Consider the following 16,070-nt stretch of genomic DNA (forward strand, 5'->3'; position numbering starts at 1 on the left):
ATGTGTACTTGGGAATCCAGATATAGGTCAGAGGGTACTTATGAATTTTCCCTAACAATCTGATAACACGTAGATAATACTACAACAAAGTCTTTGAAAAATCATTTTGAGTTGGTTAATTCTTAAAAAATATAGTGGATCAATTCATTTTTTCACTTCGAAATATATTAAACTATTCAAAATGTATAAAATTATTACTAAAATTCTACTTCATGGTAAAAGTTTGACTCAGTATGTAGATGCTAATAATTTAGAAAAGAAATTACCTTAGTCTTCTCAAAAACATCACCCGAACCTTGGTGAGTCGTGTAACCTCACATTTTTGTTAGTGTGAAATAGCAGGTAAATAGTAAATAGTCGAAGCCGAGGTACGTGCTAAGATGGTCTGAACACCACTGTCATATAATTCAATCAAAAGATAAACAAATTTTATAGAATAAATTTAATATCACTTATTAAAATTTAACTCTAGGGCACAAATTTCATCAATTCTCCCCTTCATTCAGCCAAGACATCTCCAAAATCAAAAAACAAAAAATATAACAAATATTAATAATCATTTATCTTAATTAGTATAATTACATAAAATCACTAAACCTCCGGAAAAATTAATGGCTATTTTTGCCTCCAAAAAAAAAACCAAGAAAAATAATTCCCATAATCAAACCTTTCTTTCTTTCTCTCTCTTTTGGAAAAACCAAGAAGAGAAGAAGTGTTTGTCCCATGACGATTTTGGAATAGCCAATTCTTCATTAGGCTCAAGAGCCAAGGCACTCATCGTCCTCTTTTTGTTTTTGTTTTTTGGTTCTGCACTTCACATAATTCTCTTTTTTCCAATTTCCCACATTTAATTAATTTTTTAATTGAATTTCTTTCACCAAAACATAAATTTTGGTCATAGGAATTTGAAAGTTTAAACGTTAATTCTTTTGTTCTTCTTCCTTCCTCTTTAAACCTTTTTCCAAAAACTTCTAATTATTTGTTGGAAAAATGGCAATTGGTGTATTCTGTGGTGTGGTTCCTTTCATATTCCGCAGGAGGCCTTCTGAGTTTAAGGTATTTTCTTCTATTTTCATTTCTTGTTTACCTCTTTTTTTAGATATAAATTCTAATATTATTGTAAAAATGTTGAAGACGTAAAGTTTCTGCATCGGTACATGAGAATCCTTATCACATGAAGAAGAGAAAATAAGAGCAAAAATTCTGCATTTTCATTTTCCATTGTTCCATGCAAACATCAACGTGCAATTTTATTCCCATTTTATTGGTCATCCTTAAATGACCTCTCTCGCAATCTTGTTCTCAGAACCATGTGTTGGTTTCTAGGTTGCTACCACGTGATTAGAAGGTCACGAATTCAAACTGTAAAAACAACCTTTATAGACACGTAAAGTAAACTTGAGTACAATACTGTATGTAGTTAAGGCCAGGGGCATAAGCACCTTATCCTAAGTGGCGTCACGAGACACCGCATCGTCAAAAATTTTCCTATATATGTATGTATAGACAATAAGAAAAATAAAAATATCAGGTGTTAATATAAGAAAATGACACCGCTCGTCATTATAGTAATTTATTTATTTATTCAGTTCTTCAAATATTGACACCGCTTATCAAAATTCTTGCATACGCTACTAGTTAGGACTTTTCCTCGCGCATAGCTGAAGCTTTGTGAACCGAGGTTTTCTAAAAAAAATAAAAACCACCTCAAAAAGTTTCATCAAATCAAATGAAATCTTTGTCAAAAAAAAAATTACATGAAAAAAGAAGAAGAAAAACTCACTCACATTGAAGTTTGACATATCAATGATATTCCTGTTATAAAATAGCATGCTAACAGAAGTTAAAAATATTTTTTCAGGAAGAAGACACACGTAAGACAAGGAGATTACATACTAGAGTAATAAAGAAATTACCTTCTATATTAGTATCAAGAAAATATAAAGCAGCCAAAGGTTCCAAAGTACGCAATTCATGTGGGGTGAAAACACCAAAAGCTGCAACTTGGCACAATTCAAGTGTGGCAAAAACAACAAAAAGTCCAACTTTTCATAATTCATGTGGAGTAGCCAGCAACTTCAGAATAATGACAGATATAAGAAACAAGATCCTCTCTTTGAGAGACTTGCTTGATCTTTCTCCTTGTGATGGCTCTGAATCTGCAAATGAGGTATTTCTTCAGTTACTTTATCATCAAGGATTTAATAAGTTTAAGTTATATATACTGTCGAAGGGGAGCCTTGAAGCAACGGTAAAGTTGTTTTCGTGTGACCTATAGCCGACAGGTTCGAGCCATGAAATCAGTCATTGATGCTTGCATCAGGGTAGGCTGCCTACATCACACCCTTGGGGTGCGGCCCTTCCCCCGACCCTGCGTGAACGCGGGATGCTTCGTGCACCGGGCTGCCCTAAATTATATATATTGTCAGTGTTGTAGCAAGTAAACTATCTTATTTTCAAGATTAAAAATTTCCCATTTTATGGACACTTGCGTGTAGATATCCTTTGGCTGACCTTATAATGTAAAAGATTTCTTACACTTATGGCGTGCATAACTTAAACTCCTTATTTATACATAATGACTTTGCAAAAATAATAATATTACACTATCAAGATATTTTATCTTATCATAGGAGGTAACACGCCTCATATTCCATGTTACTATGCTTCTTATGGACGGTAGCTGTATTTATGTTAGTTTTCTATTGGTGTATAAAAGTTAAACTCCTTCGATACTTGTTAAAGGTCAATGCCATTTTCCAGAACAGAACAAGAAGTTTTTTTTAACTTTCTGTTTTGGGCATGTTTCCTGCAGCTGCTGATATCAACTCTGAGAGATCTGCATCAACTGTATCCTTCGATCAACCCGAATTTTTCATTGGCAAAAATTGATGGAACAGCAATACATGAGGTTGTTTACTCCCTAAGTTGAGCATTTTTAGTATATGCAGTACTGTTTTTGTTTAAGCAAAACCACAACTTACTGAGCTAACCAAAGTTTCCCTATTTTTTCAGAAAGTGCGATGCTTTTGTGATATATTGAAATCAATCGGGGAAATGTGGACCGGAAATGATGAGTGGATGGTCAAATGCAAAGAGAACTCACACAGTAAACTAAATGATTTTGAATATGGTATGATCATATCTGTAGTTTAATACTCCTTCCGTCCCAAACAGATGATACTTTTCGGATTTCGAGAGTCAAACTTCTTAACTTTGACCATGAATTCGAACATATAATCGTTAAGTTTTTTAAAATAAAATTAATATATTTGGAAACTACATAAAAAGTACTATAAGTCAGAATAATTAAAAATTCAAAATATTTAAAAGGTATATGAAAAAGTCGTGGTCAAAAAACAACTTGTTTGACTCTCGAAATCCGAAAAAAATCATCTTTTTTGAGATGAAGTATTATATAGTGATATATTTTCTATTATTCATCTTTTCTCTTCGATATATGAGAGTCATAATTAATGATTTTTTTCTATTCCCAATTTAGTATCGGCATTGCTCGAAGATATTATTAAGCTAGCTAGTGAAAGGATGATACAAATGACGGATGACGATGAGGAGGACGATGAGGATGAGCATGAGGACAATTACGAGGATATTGAGGATGATCAAACCAGAGATAGAAGTCCTTCACCTGATGCATTTGAGGAGGATATTGAGGATGATCAGACCACAGAAAGAAGTCCTTCACCTGATGCATTTGAGAGAGATTTTTCCGAGTCTTATTCAAGCAACAATACTTCTCTTTCGAGCTCTCCAACTTCAATTCTCCCCGAGATAATAACCAATGCTTCAAAGAAGAATGCAAAGGCTTCTATCGCCGCGCCTCTTCGCCTATCACTCAAAGTCCAAGCAGTTGGAAAGAAGAATCCAATTGAGGTAAAGCACCTGTCATTCCACATGTTTCCCAATGTAAATCAGGATTCAAATATAGAAGCAAAGCAAGATTTTGAATATAGTCAGGATTGTGAAATAGTGGACTTGCCAGAGATTCTGCTGACTAACCTGGAGAATTTATCAGAAAATAGTGGAATATATTGGACTGGTGCATCAAATGGTCAACCCGTGCAAGCTCGTGTTACATTTGATGTGCTTTTACCTCCATCTTCAATTTCTAAGTTGCAATCAAATGTAACAGAACAGGCAGCAGTGCCACCTTCTCCATACATTTTATCACCAAAAATTATAGAATCACAGGGACCAACAACAGCTGCACCTGATTCCACGCTCTCACCAGAGAGCGAGGAATCAACACCATCGTCACCAGCGGCCCAACCTACTACATTAGGAAACAGCGTAACACCTCCACCTCCACCCCCACCTCCTCCGATTACATCGAAAAATAGAGCAGTGCCTCCACCGCCGTTGCCGCCTCCAAGGAAATCAGAAATTGTACATTCATCTCCACCTCCACTTTCACCTCACAAAGGATTAAGGGGTATGGTAAGCTCACATCCACTTCCACCAAGGGCATCAAATGGAGCAACGCCAGCACCAGCACCACCTTCACCAAAGCCAATTGGAAAGGTAGCTGCACCTCCACCACCACCAATGCCAATGGGAAAGAGAGCTACACCTCCACCATCACCACCTCCACCTATGGCAATGAAAAAAGGAGGTGCACCACCACCACCACCACCGGTGTTTGCAGGTGCCAAAAATCCACGACTTAAGAAAGCAGCCACTAAACTGAAAAGATCATCCCAAATGGGAAATCTTTATCGATCTCTTAAAGGAAAAGTTGAAGGATCTAGTTTAGATGGTAAATCAAAAGGGGGAAAGGGAAAATTTAGCGCCGCATCAAAAGGAGGTAAACCAGGAATGGCTGATGCATTAGCTGAGATGACAAGGAGGTAATTAATCTTCTTGAAATCTCAAATTATTATTTTGGTAGGAGGCAACATTTTCTCTTGACATTGTCTATATTATATAATTATGAATTATACATCTCACAGGTCAGCATATTTCCAACAAATTGAAGAGGATGTTAAAAATCATGCAAAAACAATAATGGAAATGAAGAAGGCCATTGCTTCTTTCCATACATCAGATATGTCTGAGCTCATTAGATTCCACAATTATGTAGAGCTCCACCTTGAGAAACTAACAGACGAATCTCAGGTTCATCTACATTTCTTATTTCTACCACAAATTACCATTTCAGGATTTAGTTGGCTTAAAGTATTTTTTTTGTACAGGTGCTAGCAAGATTTGAAGATTTTCCTTTTAAGAAGTTGGAAGCTTTGAGGACGGCAGCAACTCTCTATTCCAAGTTAAATTCAATAGTCTGTACTTTACAGAGTTGGCAACCGGCCTCGCCTGTTAGCCAACATCTTGCTAGAGCTGAGAGGTACTTCAACAAGGTAGAAACTAAAATCCCTGGACCTCAAAACTTACATGACTCACCTCCAATTTTGATTTCCCTTTAGCAACTCTCACAAATAACTCTCTGTCTAGATAAAAGGAGACGTGGACTCTCTGGAAAGGACAAAAGATGAAGAATCCAAGAAATTAAAAACCCATAAAATCCATTTTGATTTCAGTATCCTTGTGCGCATCAAAGAATTGATGGTCGATGTTTCCTCAAACTGTATGGAACTGGCAATAAAGGTTAGTACAATGAAAATCACTCTAATATTAAATCTTGTAAATAACTGATACAATGTTTTGAATTTGAAATGTACTTTAAACATATTTTAATGCGTCGATATGGAATGCATAGAATGCATAGAGCATCATTCAGATCAATACTTTCTAAATCTCTTACATGGTATGTACATTAACCACCTTGGTAATTGATTTGGTTAACAAAAGGGGGGACAGTCCGGTGCACAAAGCATCCCGCATTCACGCAGGATCTGGGAAAGAGCCGCACCACCACGGGTGTGATGTAGACAGTCTTTAGGGGCTGGTTCCTCGGCTCGAACCCGTGATCTATAGGTCACACGGAGACAAGTTTACTGTTGATTTGGTTGACAATTTTTTGAAATAATGCTGTAATGTTGAATCAGGAAAAGAGAGAAGCAATGTCAAGGGAAAAAGATGGAGCTGCACAAACAAATGAAGGGAGAGAAAAGGAATCAGCTCAACTGCTTTGGAAGGCCTTTCAGTTTGCATTCAGAGTATATACTTTTGCTGGCGGGCATGATGAGAGAGCAGAAAAGTTGACAAAAGAATTGGCTGAAGAAATCGAGACAGGCCTTCATCGTTAGATAATTAGTTTCTGCCCCTTTTTTCCAAACCAAAAAGTAAACAAAAGAAAGTCACTATAGGCTGCAATATATTGGCATTGTTGATGCTATTCTTGGCAAGGGCCTTGTAAATGCTTCTTTGAGCTGTGATTTTCATGCTTATATATATATACTAGGAGAGAATTGCTAGACATGATAATCATTATTTGTTTAGACTGAGGGGAGAATTGAGCTGAAATCTAGCTTTGCCCTACCACTGTTGATACATACAATATATATCACACCTTAGTGACTGGTTTTGTAGCATGTGTATATAGCAGCAGGCTGTCTATTCTTTCCTAGTCAAACAAAAAAGAATGCACTTGTAACAACTATATAGATTGCCTAAAGTCTAACTTCTATATACCGACAATGTAACATAAAAGATAACTATAACTTACATGGTATTAGTAGCTTGAAAATAAGGCAAGCAAACTGCAGTTACAGGTTAAAATACATATAATGTCAAAAATCTTTATTTAGTGTATGTACGTTAAATTCATATGTATGTTGTCTATTATGTTATAGTCAGTATTTGCGGAAAACTCTCAAATTGTTGAATCTTATGTTTCCTTTTTCCATAAAATGATTGCTCAACATGGTTATGAATACAACAACAACAACAACAACAACATACCCATTATAGTCCCACAAATGGGGTCTGAATAGAGAGGTTGTTTTCGATAGGCCCTCGGCTCATGAAACGTGGTTATGAATACACGATACTATAATTATTCCTTTCATTAATTTCATTTTCACTTGATAGCAATTTGCAAGCAAGAAATGCATATGATGTCCCAATATAAAATTTAGACACATAGTACTATTTTTTTCCTTCTTTTGATATTTGATCTTATCTGTCATTCTAATAATTTTAATATATACCATCATTTATAACATTTAAAATGTGGTAGAACACGTCAACACCATCACGTATTTCAAGTATTACCTAAGTCATCATATGCATGTAAACAAAAGCAGAACTCAAGTCTAGAGCTAAAAGAAACAGGGAAAAGTAGTAAATTCATTTAAACATAAAGACAAACACCTGATGGGCTTCACTTCAAAAATGTCGATTGATTCTCTTCGGTAGCTTAGATCACAAATCTCCATATGTATAACTCCATATCCTTGAACCTTCTTTATATAATCTGGAATTAGAGAATATAATTGTTGGCTAATTAATTTTTATTTGCGAATTTTTTTTATGTAATACAAGATGGCTTTAAAGAAATGCAACACTATATGCCTTATTTATATTTTTATTGTGCTATAAAATGAATATAAATAAGGACTTATTCAATTGGAGTTGATTAGCATAAAGCACAATCACAAATAAACATAAAATCAACACAATATATTGGATACTATTTTGGCCAAAACTCCTAAAATTAATCAATCATCCAAGAGTAATACATCATGAATAAACTATATGAAAAAACTTCGTACAAACCATAAGTTAATATAGTTAGACAAACGCACCTTTAAAGTCCAACATGAGATTTTAATATATAAGAGAATATAGTTCAGGGAGGGTTTGGAGACACAAAATAGTTTAAGTAGGTAATTGACAAAAAAATAATAGTTTAGGCAGGTTCTAGACGCGCTTCTAAGAATGCAATGAAAGGTTTTTAATATGAAGGGCAACATAGTTTGAGGGGGGGGGGGGATTGGGTACACCAAATAGTTTAAGTAGGAATATGATAAAAACATGATAGTTTAGGGTGATTTTAGGGTATTAACTCAACAAAGAAAAAAGGTAAAAATTGTACATCCAAAATGTGAGATCCCCTTAAAACAACTATTTTTGTCATTACAACAAGAGTTAAAACTATTTTACTCACCAACCTAGAGGTGTACATAGGTTGGGTTGTTCGGTTATTTTAACTACCAAATCAAACCAATTGTGTCGGGTTATTAAATTTAAAGACCAAACCAAACCAACAGAAGTCGGATTTTTCGAATTTTCGGGTTTTTAAATTTTTTTCGCATAAAATCTTCCTAGCACAAAATATAGAATTTATGTTCCAAATATTTATTTAATCAAACCGAACAATAGTCGAGTTTTTTTTCCGATTTGACTCGAATTATTGGTTTGGTACGGTTTGTCGGTTTCATTTGTACATCCCTACACCACCAAACATTGAAAACTATTCTCCATTCATTAAATACGGAAAGATAAGTTTTAAAAAAGAAAAACAATTAATTTGTTGAGAAATACCTTTTAGGAAAACATTTCCCTAGGGGAACATTTTCCTTCGTAACAATAAAAACCATGCTATATGCATTTAGTTCTTTAGAATTTGCTTTACGTAATGTTTAACTTGACTTTTTAGATTATCATTTATTATTCTTAATTAAGCACAATATAATGTTTAATTTGCTTTATATATATATATATATATATATATATTACTAGTGCATGCATATGAATGCATCATAAAACAGATTAGCCGGCAACACATGGCTGCTCCAAAGACGATGGTTTCTCTTCTCCTTTTGTTGGTTTTCACAAGTGAGACCTCTCTCTCTCCTCTCTCGCGCTCATTTTTTATTTATTTTTCTAGTCGGTATACATAAGTTATATAATGATCATACACGATTATACTATATTATATTTGAATTATACATATATTATATGTCTGCCGTAAGGGTGTTCAATTCAATGTATCTTTTTTTATCAATAACAAGTAATATTATACCCTATAAAAGGGCAGCCCGGTGCAATAAGCTTTCGCTATGCGCGAGATCCGGGGAAAGGCCAGACCACAAGAGTCGGCTATTGTATGCAATCTTACCCTACATTTTTGCAAGATGTTGTTTCCACAACTCGGACTCGTGACCTCCTGATCACATGGCAACAACTTTATCAAATACGGCAAGACTTCCCTTCTAACATTATTCCCTTTATATAGTATATTTTTTGGCGAAGGATGTACCCCTTGGCCACATATAGCTTCACCTATGGTCTGCCAACAACAACAAATCCAGTGAAGTTTCATAAGTGGAGTCTGGGAAGGGTAGAATATATGCAGATCTTACCCCTACCTTCAGAAAAACAGAAAGACTATTTCCAGAAGACCCTCGGCTTAGGACTTCCCGACTACTTTTTAATTTAAACAGTTTCGTGTGCAACTATTTAGGTTAATTTTTCTTTATCTAACTAATGAAATGAATATTATAACAGGTACATTATATGAAGTGGAAGCAAGGAATGTAGTGTATGTGCATTGCAACAGTGACAGTGACTGTGAGTTTATTTGTAACGAAGATTATAAGATGGATCCATTTTGCTACAAACGCCTATGTGTTTGCGATAGTAATTATTTTTGCAAAAATAAACTTGGTTGCAGCTTGAGTGGATTCGAATGTGATGATGGTGATGTCCAATGTATTAATTACACGTGTCAGTGCCCAGAAAAAGTGTAGGGCTAGCTGTGTCTAAATTATGAGTCCTAATTATACATATTAATTACCGAACTACCTCGGCTTGTAATATTGGCTCTAAATATAATACATTAAAGTAATATTTAAGACACATATAGGTCATACAGAGACAATTTTATTGTTGTTCCAAGACCCTCTTAAACATGTTAAAATACATATATGATGTAAAAAAAAATTATACTATCAGTATATATAAATTAAATTCGTATGTATGTCGTCTATTCTTTTATACATGAGTATTATCAGCGGACAATCTTAAGTTTGCCTTTGTCAAAAACTGATAGTTCAACATGATTATAAATATACGATACCATAGTTATTCCTTTCATTTTCACCTGATTTCAACTTACAAACAAGAAATGCATATGATATCAGTATAAAATTTTGATTACATACTATTTTTTTTTTCCTTCTTTTGATATTTGATTTTATCTGTCCTTCCAGAAATTTTAATATATGCATGCCATCATTTTTAACATTCAAAATGTGGTAGATCAACATATCAACACCATCACGTATTTCAAATTACGTAAGTGATCTGATCATATGCATGCAAACAAAAGCATAACTAAAGTGTGCAGAGGCGGATCCAGGATGTAAACTATATCAACCTTTAAGATTTTTAGTATTGAACTCATTATATTTTTAAAGTTATGAGTTAATATCTACAATTTGTTACGATTTTAATGAACTTTTACATATAAATTTATGCTCCGCGTCGAAAGTTATGGGTTCAATTATACCCGTCGGTAAAGGGCTACATCCGCCCCTGGAAGTGTATAGCTAAAAGAAATAAGGTCGTGCATGAATGAGCTTAACGGGACAGGATATATAGCAAAGTGGTTCGTCTACTGTTATAAATCTTCAAGATTTAGCTTTAATCTGTGTGTCTCTTTTCATGTGGGAAACTTACTATGTGACACGGTTATGCTTCTTTAATCATGTTTTTGCAAATAATTAAACAGTTAATTATTGTGACTTATAATACTTTTTACTAATTTCTGAAAATATAAATTTTATTTCAAAAAAATTAAAAATTCTTTGTTCAAATTCAAACTGAAAATTAGTTAGCTTAAGCCTCCGAATTACAACATATAAAATGGAACGGAGGAAACATTATTTATGAAGAAAAAGATTTTACAAGAAAAACTAGGAAAGTCATATCAAATCCCAAAAAACAGCACCAAACATCACAAATAAATTAAAAATCATAAAATTGCACCTTAAAGAATTCCAACAGACACCAAAAAAAAAAAATGGTAACAATTGTAAATCCAAAATGTGAGATCCCCTTAAAACGAGCTATTTTGCCCTTAGAACAAGAGTTAATTAACAACATTTTACTCACCAACCAAACGTCGAAAATATTTTTCATTTCATTAAATACGGAAAAATAAGTAAAAGATCACTTAATTTCTTGAGAAACATCTCTTAGAAAAACATTTCCTAAAAAATATTTTCACGCAAAATGAGTGGTTTTATCACTTATTTTCCCTTGTTTGATTAGTGAATGAAAAACTCTTTCCGAAAAATATTTTTCTAGTATTTGATTAGAGACTTAAAAATATTTTTTTTATGGTACTTCTGTCTCCCTCCCACCCCCCCCTTCCCCCCCTTCCCCTTCCCCCAAGTCCACATATTTCCTTGCTCCCCCTCCCCCACCCCCTAATCCCTCAAATGAAAAGAAAATACACATTTGTTGAAATAAAAAAAAATTTATCTATAACATAAAAAAGAAAGTACTATCAATTTTTATTTAGGGTGGGGGCCGAGGGTTGGGTGTGCGTGGGGATGGGGTCGGTAGTGGGGGTGTGGGAGTGGGTTGGTGGGGTGGTAGGGATAGGGAATAGGGTGGGGAAGGTTGAAAATGAGTTTTGGAAAATATTTTCTCTTTTCTTTATAGGAAAAACATTTTCCTCTAATTGGAGCAAAATGAGTTTACAAGGAAAATATTTTCCAAAATATTTAAGCCAACCAAACATGAAAAATATTTTTCGAAAAATATTTTCATTCGTACCAAACACACCCTTAGTTCTCTAGAATTTACTTTACGTAATGTTTAACTTGACTTTTTGGATTATCATTTATTATTCTTAACTAAGCACAATATAATGTTTGCTTTATATATATATATTATTACTAATGCACGGATATGAATGCCTCGTAAAACAAATTAGCCTGCAACACATGGCTGCTCCAAAGACGATGGTTTCTCTTCTCCTTTTGTTGGTTTTCACAAGTGATCTCTCTTTCTCTCTCTAATTTTCTATTAAGCCGTTATACATAGATTTTACAGTGATCAAGTATGGTTATACTATATTATATATAAATGATACATACATTATACGTCTGCTACATCGGCGAAGTTAGAAAATTTAATAAACGTATTCAAAATTATCAGTGGGCTATGCAAGGGTGTTCAAAATCTATTTTTTGATTAATAATAAGTAATATTATACCTTATACACAGTATAATTTTTTGACAAAAAGTATTTAGTTGACCACCCTTAACCACACATAGCTTCTCCTCTGCACAGCCAAGGGCAGAAGGGGTTTCATCCGAACCCCATTTGCAGGAAAATTTTACTGTATATGTAAGGCAAAATTCAATTTGTACATCTATATTTTATATTTTGAATCCCTTTGACACTGTCCAAAAGCATAGTTCAGTGGTCAAAGGGGTTCAAAAACTTTATAAGGTTGCTGGTTCAATTCCTATTGACTACAATCTCTTTTAACTTTTTTTAGTTTTTTCTTTTTTCTTGAATCCCTTTAGCGGAAATTTTACCTCCGTCACCGTACACAACTACTTTTAATTTAAATAGTTGGGTGTAAAACTATTTGGGTTATTAATTCTTCTGTATCTAACTCATGAAATGAATATTATAACAGGTATATTACATGAAGTGGAAGCTAGGAATGTAGTGTATGTGCATTGCAACAGTGACAGTGACTGCGAGTTAATTTGCAAAGATGAAAATTATAAGATGGATCCATTTTGCTACAAAAGCCTGTGTGTTTGTGATAGTAATTACTTTTGCAAAAATAAATTTGGTTGCAATTTCAAAGGATTCGTATGTAATGATGGTGATGTCCAATGTATTAATTACACGTGTCAATGCCCAGAGAAAATATAGGGCTGTATCCTAAATTATGAGTCCTAATTACATATTACCAAATAATTAATTCGGTTTGTAATATTGACTCTTAATATAATACTTATACTATACTCTTTTGGGACTACATATACCGTTCCAGTAAATCAATTAAGTATTTACGTGTCACGCGCTTTTTTTAGTTTGTCCCAAAAAGAATAATATATTTTTATATTTAAATATAATTTAAGTTTAAAGTTTCTTTTACCCTTACTGACATAATTTTATAGCAACACAAAATATCATTGCATGATTAAGACAAAATAAAACATAAGAACTTAAATGGTAGCTCAAAAAAGTTATTATGCATGGGAAGTTAAAAGAGCTTAACTTTGTAAAGTGAAGAATTTAGATACATGTACCTAATAAATTCTTTGACAATTCCAAGTCAAATTTAACATTACAAAACTAACTTTTGTAGGTCACATATTTTTTTTATTAATATTAATATTGAAGGTATTATTAATAAAACTTTTAAGGGCATAAAAGTCTAATAATATTATAGGATTATTTTAGTCTTTCACATTCAACCTTTGATCTTCATACTTATAATAATATATAGTATAGTATGATGATAAATTATAGGGAAAAAATTTAACTCAGTACTTAGTGAAAACATTTTTACATAAATAGGATCGAAAAGAGTATATATGAACTCATTGATTATATAACTGGTTTCTGAGATGTAAAACCAAGAATTTTGATAAGATATATATTGGTGTATGTGTTATAAAATAAAGATTATAAAGTAAAAGACAAGTATAGAGAGAAATTGATATATTATTCGAATTCAAACTAATGTACATAATGAACTGAAATCTCGTCTATTTATAGAAGAAAGAAAGTTGTTGTGTAAGCTGCTACTATACCAGATATGAATAATCTTCTACTGAGAACAATGTTTATCCATAACGGAGTACTAAAAGGATAAGCTTATTATACCCGGTATGGATAATCTTCTACCGGGGATAATATTTATCCATAACTGGGTACTGAAAGGATAAGCTTATTATACCCGGTATGGATAATCTTCTATCGGGGGTAATATTTATCCATAACTGGGTACTGAAAGGATAAGCTTATTATACCCGGTATGGATAATCTTCTACCAGGGGTAATGTTTATCCATAACTGGGTACTGAAAGGATAAGCTTATTATACCCGGTATGGATAATCTTCTACCGGGGGTAATGTTTATCCATAACCGGGTATCGAAGTGATAAGTTTCTTCAGGAAGCTTATTTCCAATAGAGTACTTAAATAAATAAACATATTTACGGTGGAGTCCCATATGGATAAGCTTCTTCAGGAAGCTTATTTACAACGGAGTATTAAATGAACATCCATAATATAATATATTTATAACACTCCCCCTTGGATGTTCATTAAAAGATAATGTGCCTCATTAAAACCTTACTAGAAAAAACCACGTGGGAAAAAATCCTAGTGAAGGAAAAAGAGTACACATATTTAGTAATACGCATTGCTGGCTGCCTCATTAAAAACCTTATAAGGAAAACCCTGTGGAAAAACCTTAATAAGGGAAAAAGAGTACAGCATGCATTTTACTCCCCCTGAAGAAAACCTTATTTCAAATATTTGAGTCTCCGCATTCCAATCTTATGTACCATATTCTCAAAAATTGATGTTGGTAAAGACAATCTGTTGGATTGTCACTTGAACTAATTTGATGCACATCAATGTCACAATTTTCCTGAAGATCATGTATGTAGAATAATTCTGGTGAAATGTTCTTCGTTCTATCTCCTTTTATAAATCCTCCCTTTAATAGTGCTATGCATGAAACATTGTCTCCGTATAATATTGTGGGTCTTTTATCACATTCCAACCCACATGTTTCTCGAATGAATCATTGATCTCAATCATATGCACTCTCTGCTTGCCGGTTTGAAATCGAGTTTTATGGGTATCGGATAAATAACCTGCATCTGCATTACCAATACGATCTGCACCACTTTTGTTAGCATTAGCAAGATAAATAAGTGCACCATCTACACCGAGATAGAGTATTTCAGGACCAAGGAGCTCCTCATCCTCTTCTAGAGGTTGGAACGGATCCTTATTCACTTCAAGTGATTGAATATTCATTGGTGTACTTAATGGGTACACTTTGTCCATGTAAAAGTATTTTTAAGACCCTCTTGGAGCTCTTCCGGAGTTCCAATAAGATTTATGTCACCAACATAAACAGCAAGTGTAACAAATTTTGATGACATTTTCTTTATAAAAATACATGGACAAATAACATAATTTATGTAACTTTCTTTCAGCAAATATTTACTGAGGCGATTATACCACACGCGCACAGATTGCTTTAAACCGTACAAAGATCTTTATAATTTGATCGAGTACATTTCTCAAGACTTTGAATTATATGCTTCGGGCATTTTCAATCCTTCAAGGATCTTCATATAGATTTAGCCAAATAAGTCATATAGGTTAAGACTTGTATCTAAATGGTATGACATCTTCAAGTGTCTGGACTGCTAGTCCGATCCTCACAATCTTTTACAATATTGTGCACTATATTGTATTAAATATATCGTCGACGATCATTTTGTGTCAGTTCCGAAGCGACATAACTTGTGGAGATCTCATCACTTTCTTTATTTTCAGGTACCTGAACTTTTTTGGGAGTTTCATGAAATGTTATGTCGTGGGCTCTTCTAGAGCTTATTTCCTCCTCATTATGATCATTTTGATCATTAGATCCTACTATTTTTCAAGGATTGTTACCTTTGGAACCGATTGGTCTACCACGCTTCATGCGTACAGTAAACTCTATCCTTCAGGGACTTTAATTTTAATAGGAGCATTTGCAGCTGAAATATAATATTTAATTTTGGATCAGCAAATGCTTCTGGCATTCGACTTGAATTATCTTCTAAGTGAGGATCATGATAATTCGATTCATATAGCATATTTTTCAACTGTTTATTTCATCCCCCAAATGTTAGAAAAACTAACATATATCCCCAATCATCTTTGGGAAACATATCTTTGTGTATTATGGTAGAGAAATTAATCATATACCACGCAACAAAAGATAGTAAAAATATTTGGTTTCTGATCCTAAACCAATTGTGAAGGGAGGACTTATCATATATTGTTGATCTGATGCATACAAGTGCTGCTATATGCAATTTAGAAAATCTTAGACCAACACATGAAGCTTTGTTCTCATAAGCAATGGTTTAGCCAT

The 16,070-nt window shown here is 33.6% G+C and overlaps 1 protein-coding gene and 1 long non-coding RNA gene across 2 annotated transcripts; both read left to right on the forward strand.

Moving 5' to 3' along the window:
• Positions 1–685: 685 nt before the first annotated feature.
• On the forward strand, positions 686–6,399 carry LOC104221461 (uncharacterized protein At4g04980-like). The gene is made up of 9 exons (XM_009772536.2): positions 686–1,056; positions 1,862–2,170; positions 2,816–2,911; positions 3,016–3,133; positions 3,503–4,868; positions 4,971–5,136; positions 5,214–5,378; positions 5,473–5,625; positions 6,027–6,399. The coding sequence occupies exons 1-9, from the start codon at positions 991–993 to the stop codon at positions 6,225–6,227; spliced, it is 2,640 nt and encodes an 879-aa protein (XP_009770838.1). The 5' UTR covers positions 686–990; the 3' UTR covers positions 6,228–6,399.
• Positions 6,400–8,672: 2,273 nt separating this feature from the next.
• Positions 8,673–9,725, forward strand: LOC104221460 (uncharacterized). Its single transcript, XR_011402395.1, has 2 exons — positions 8,673–8,760; positions 9,433–9,725. It is a non-coding gene; the product is annotated as an uncharacterized lncRNA (long non-coding RNA).
• Positions 9,726–16,070: the final 6,345 nt, after the last annotated feature.

The sequence above is a fragment of the Nicotiana sylvestris genome, chromosome 9 (genome assembly GCF_000393655.2).
Source record: "Nicotiana sylvestris chromosome 9, ASM39365v2, whole genome shotgun sequence".
Taxonomy (NCBI): domain Eukaryota; kingdom Viridiplantae; phylum Streptophyta; class Magnoliopsida; order Solanales; family Solanaceae; genus Nicotiana; species Nicotiana sylvestris.

Bases quoted from the DNA above. Each gene is read 5' to 3' on its own strand.
- LOC104221461 (XM_009772536.2), top strand. From the start codon at position 991: ATGGCAATTGGTGTATTCTGTGGTGTGGTTCCTTTCATATTCCGCAGG. The intron at 3,134-3,502 runs GTATGATCATAT...TTCCCAATTTAG, and splicing joins ACTAAATGATTTTGAATATG to TATCGGCATTGCTCGAAGAT. The intron at 5,626-6,026 runs GTTAGTACAATG...ATGTTGAATCAG, and splicing joins GTATGGAACTGGCAATAAAG to GAAAAGAGAGAAGCAATGTC.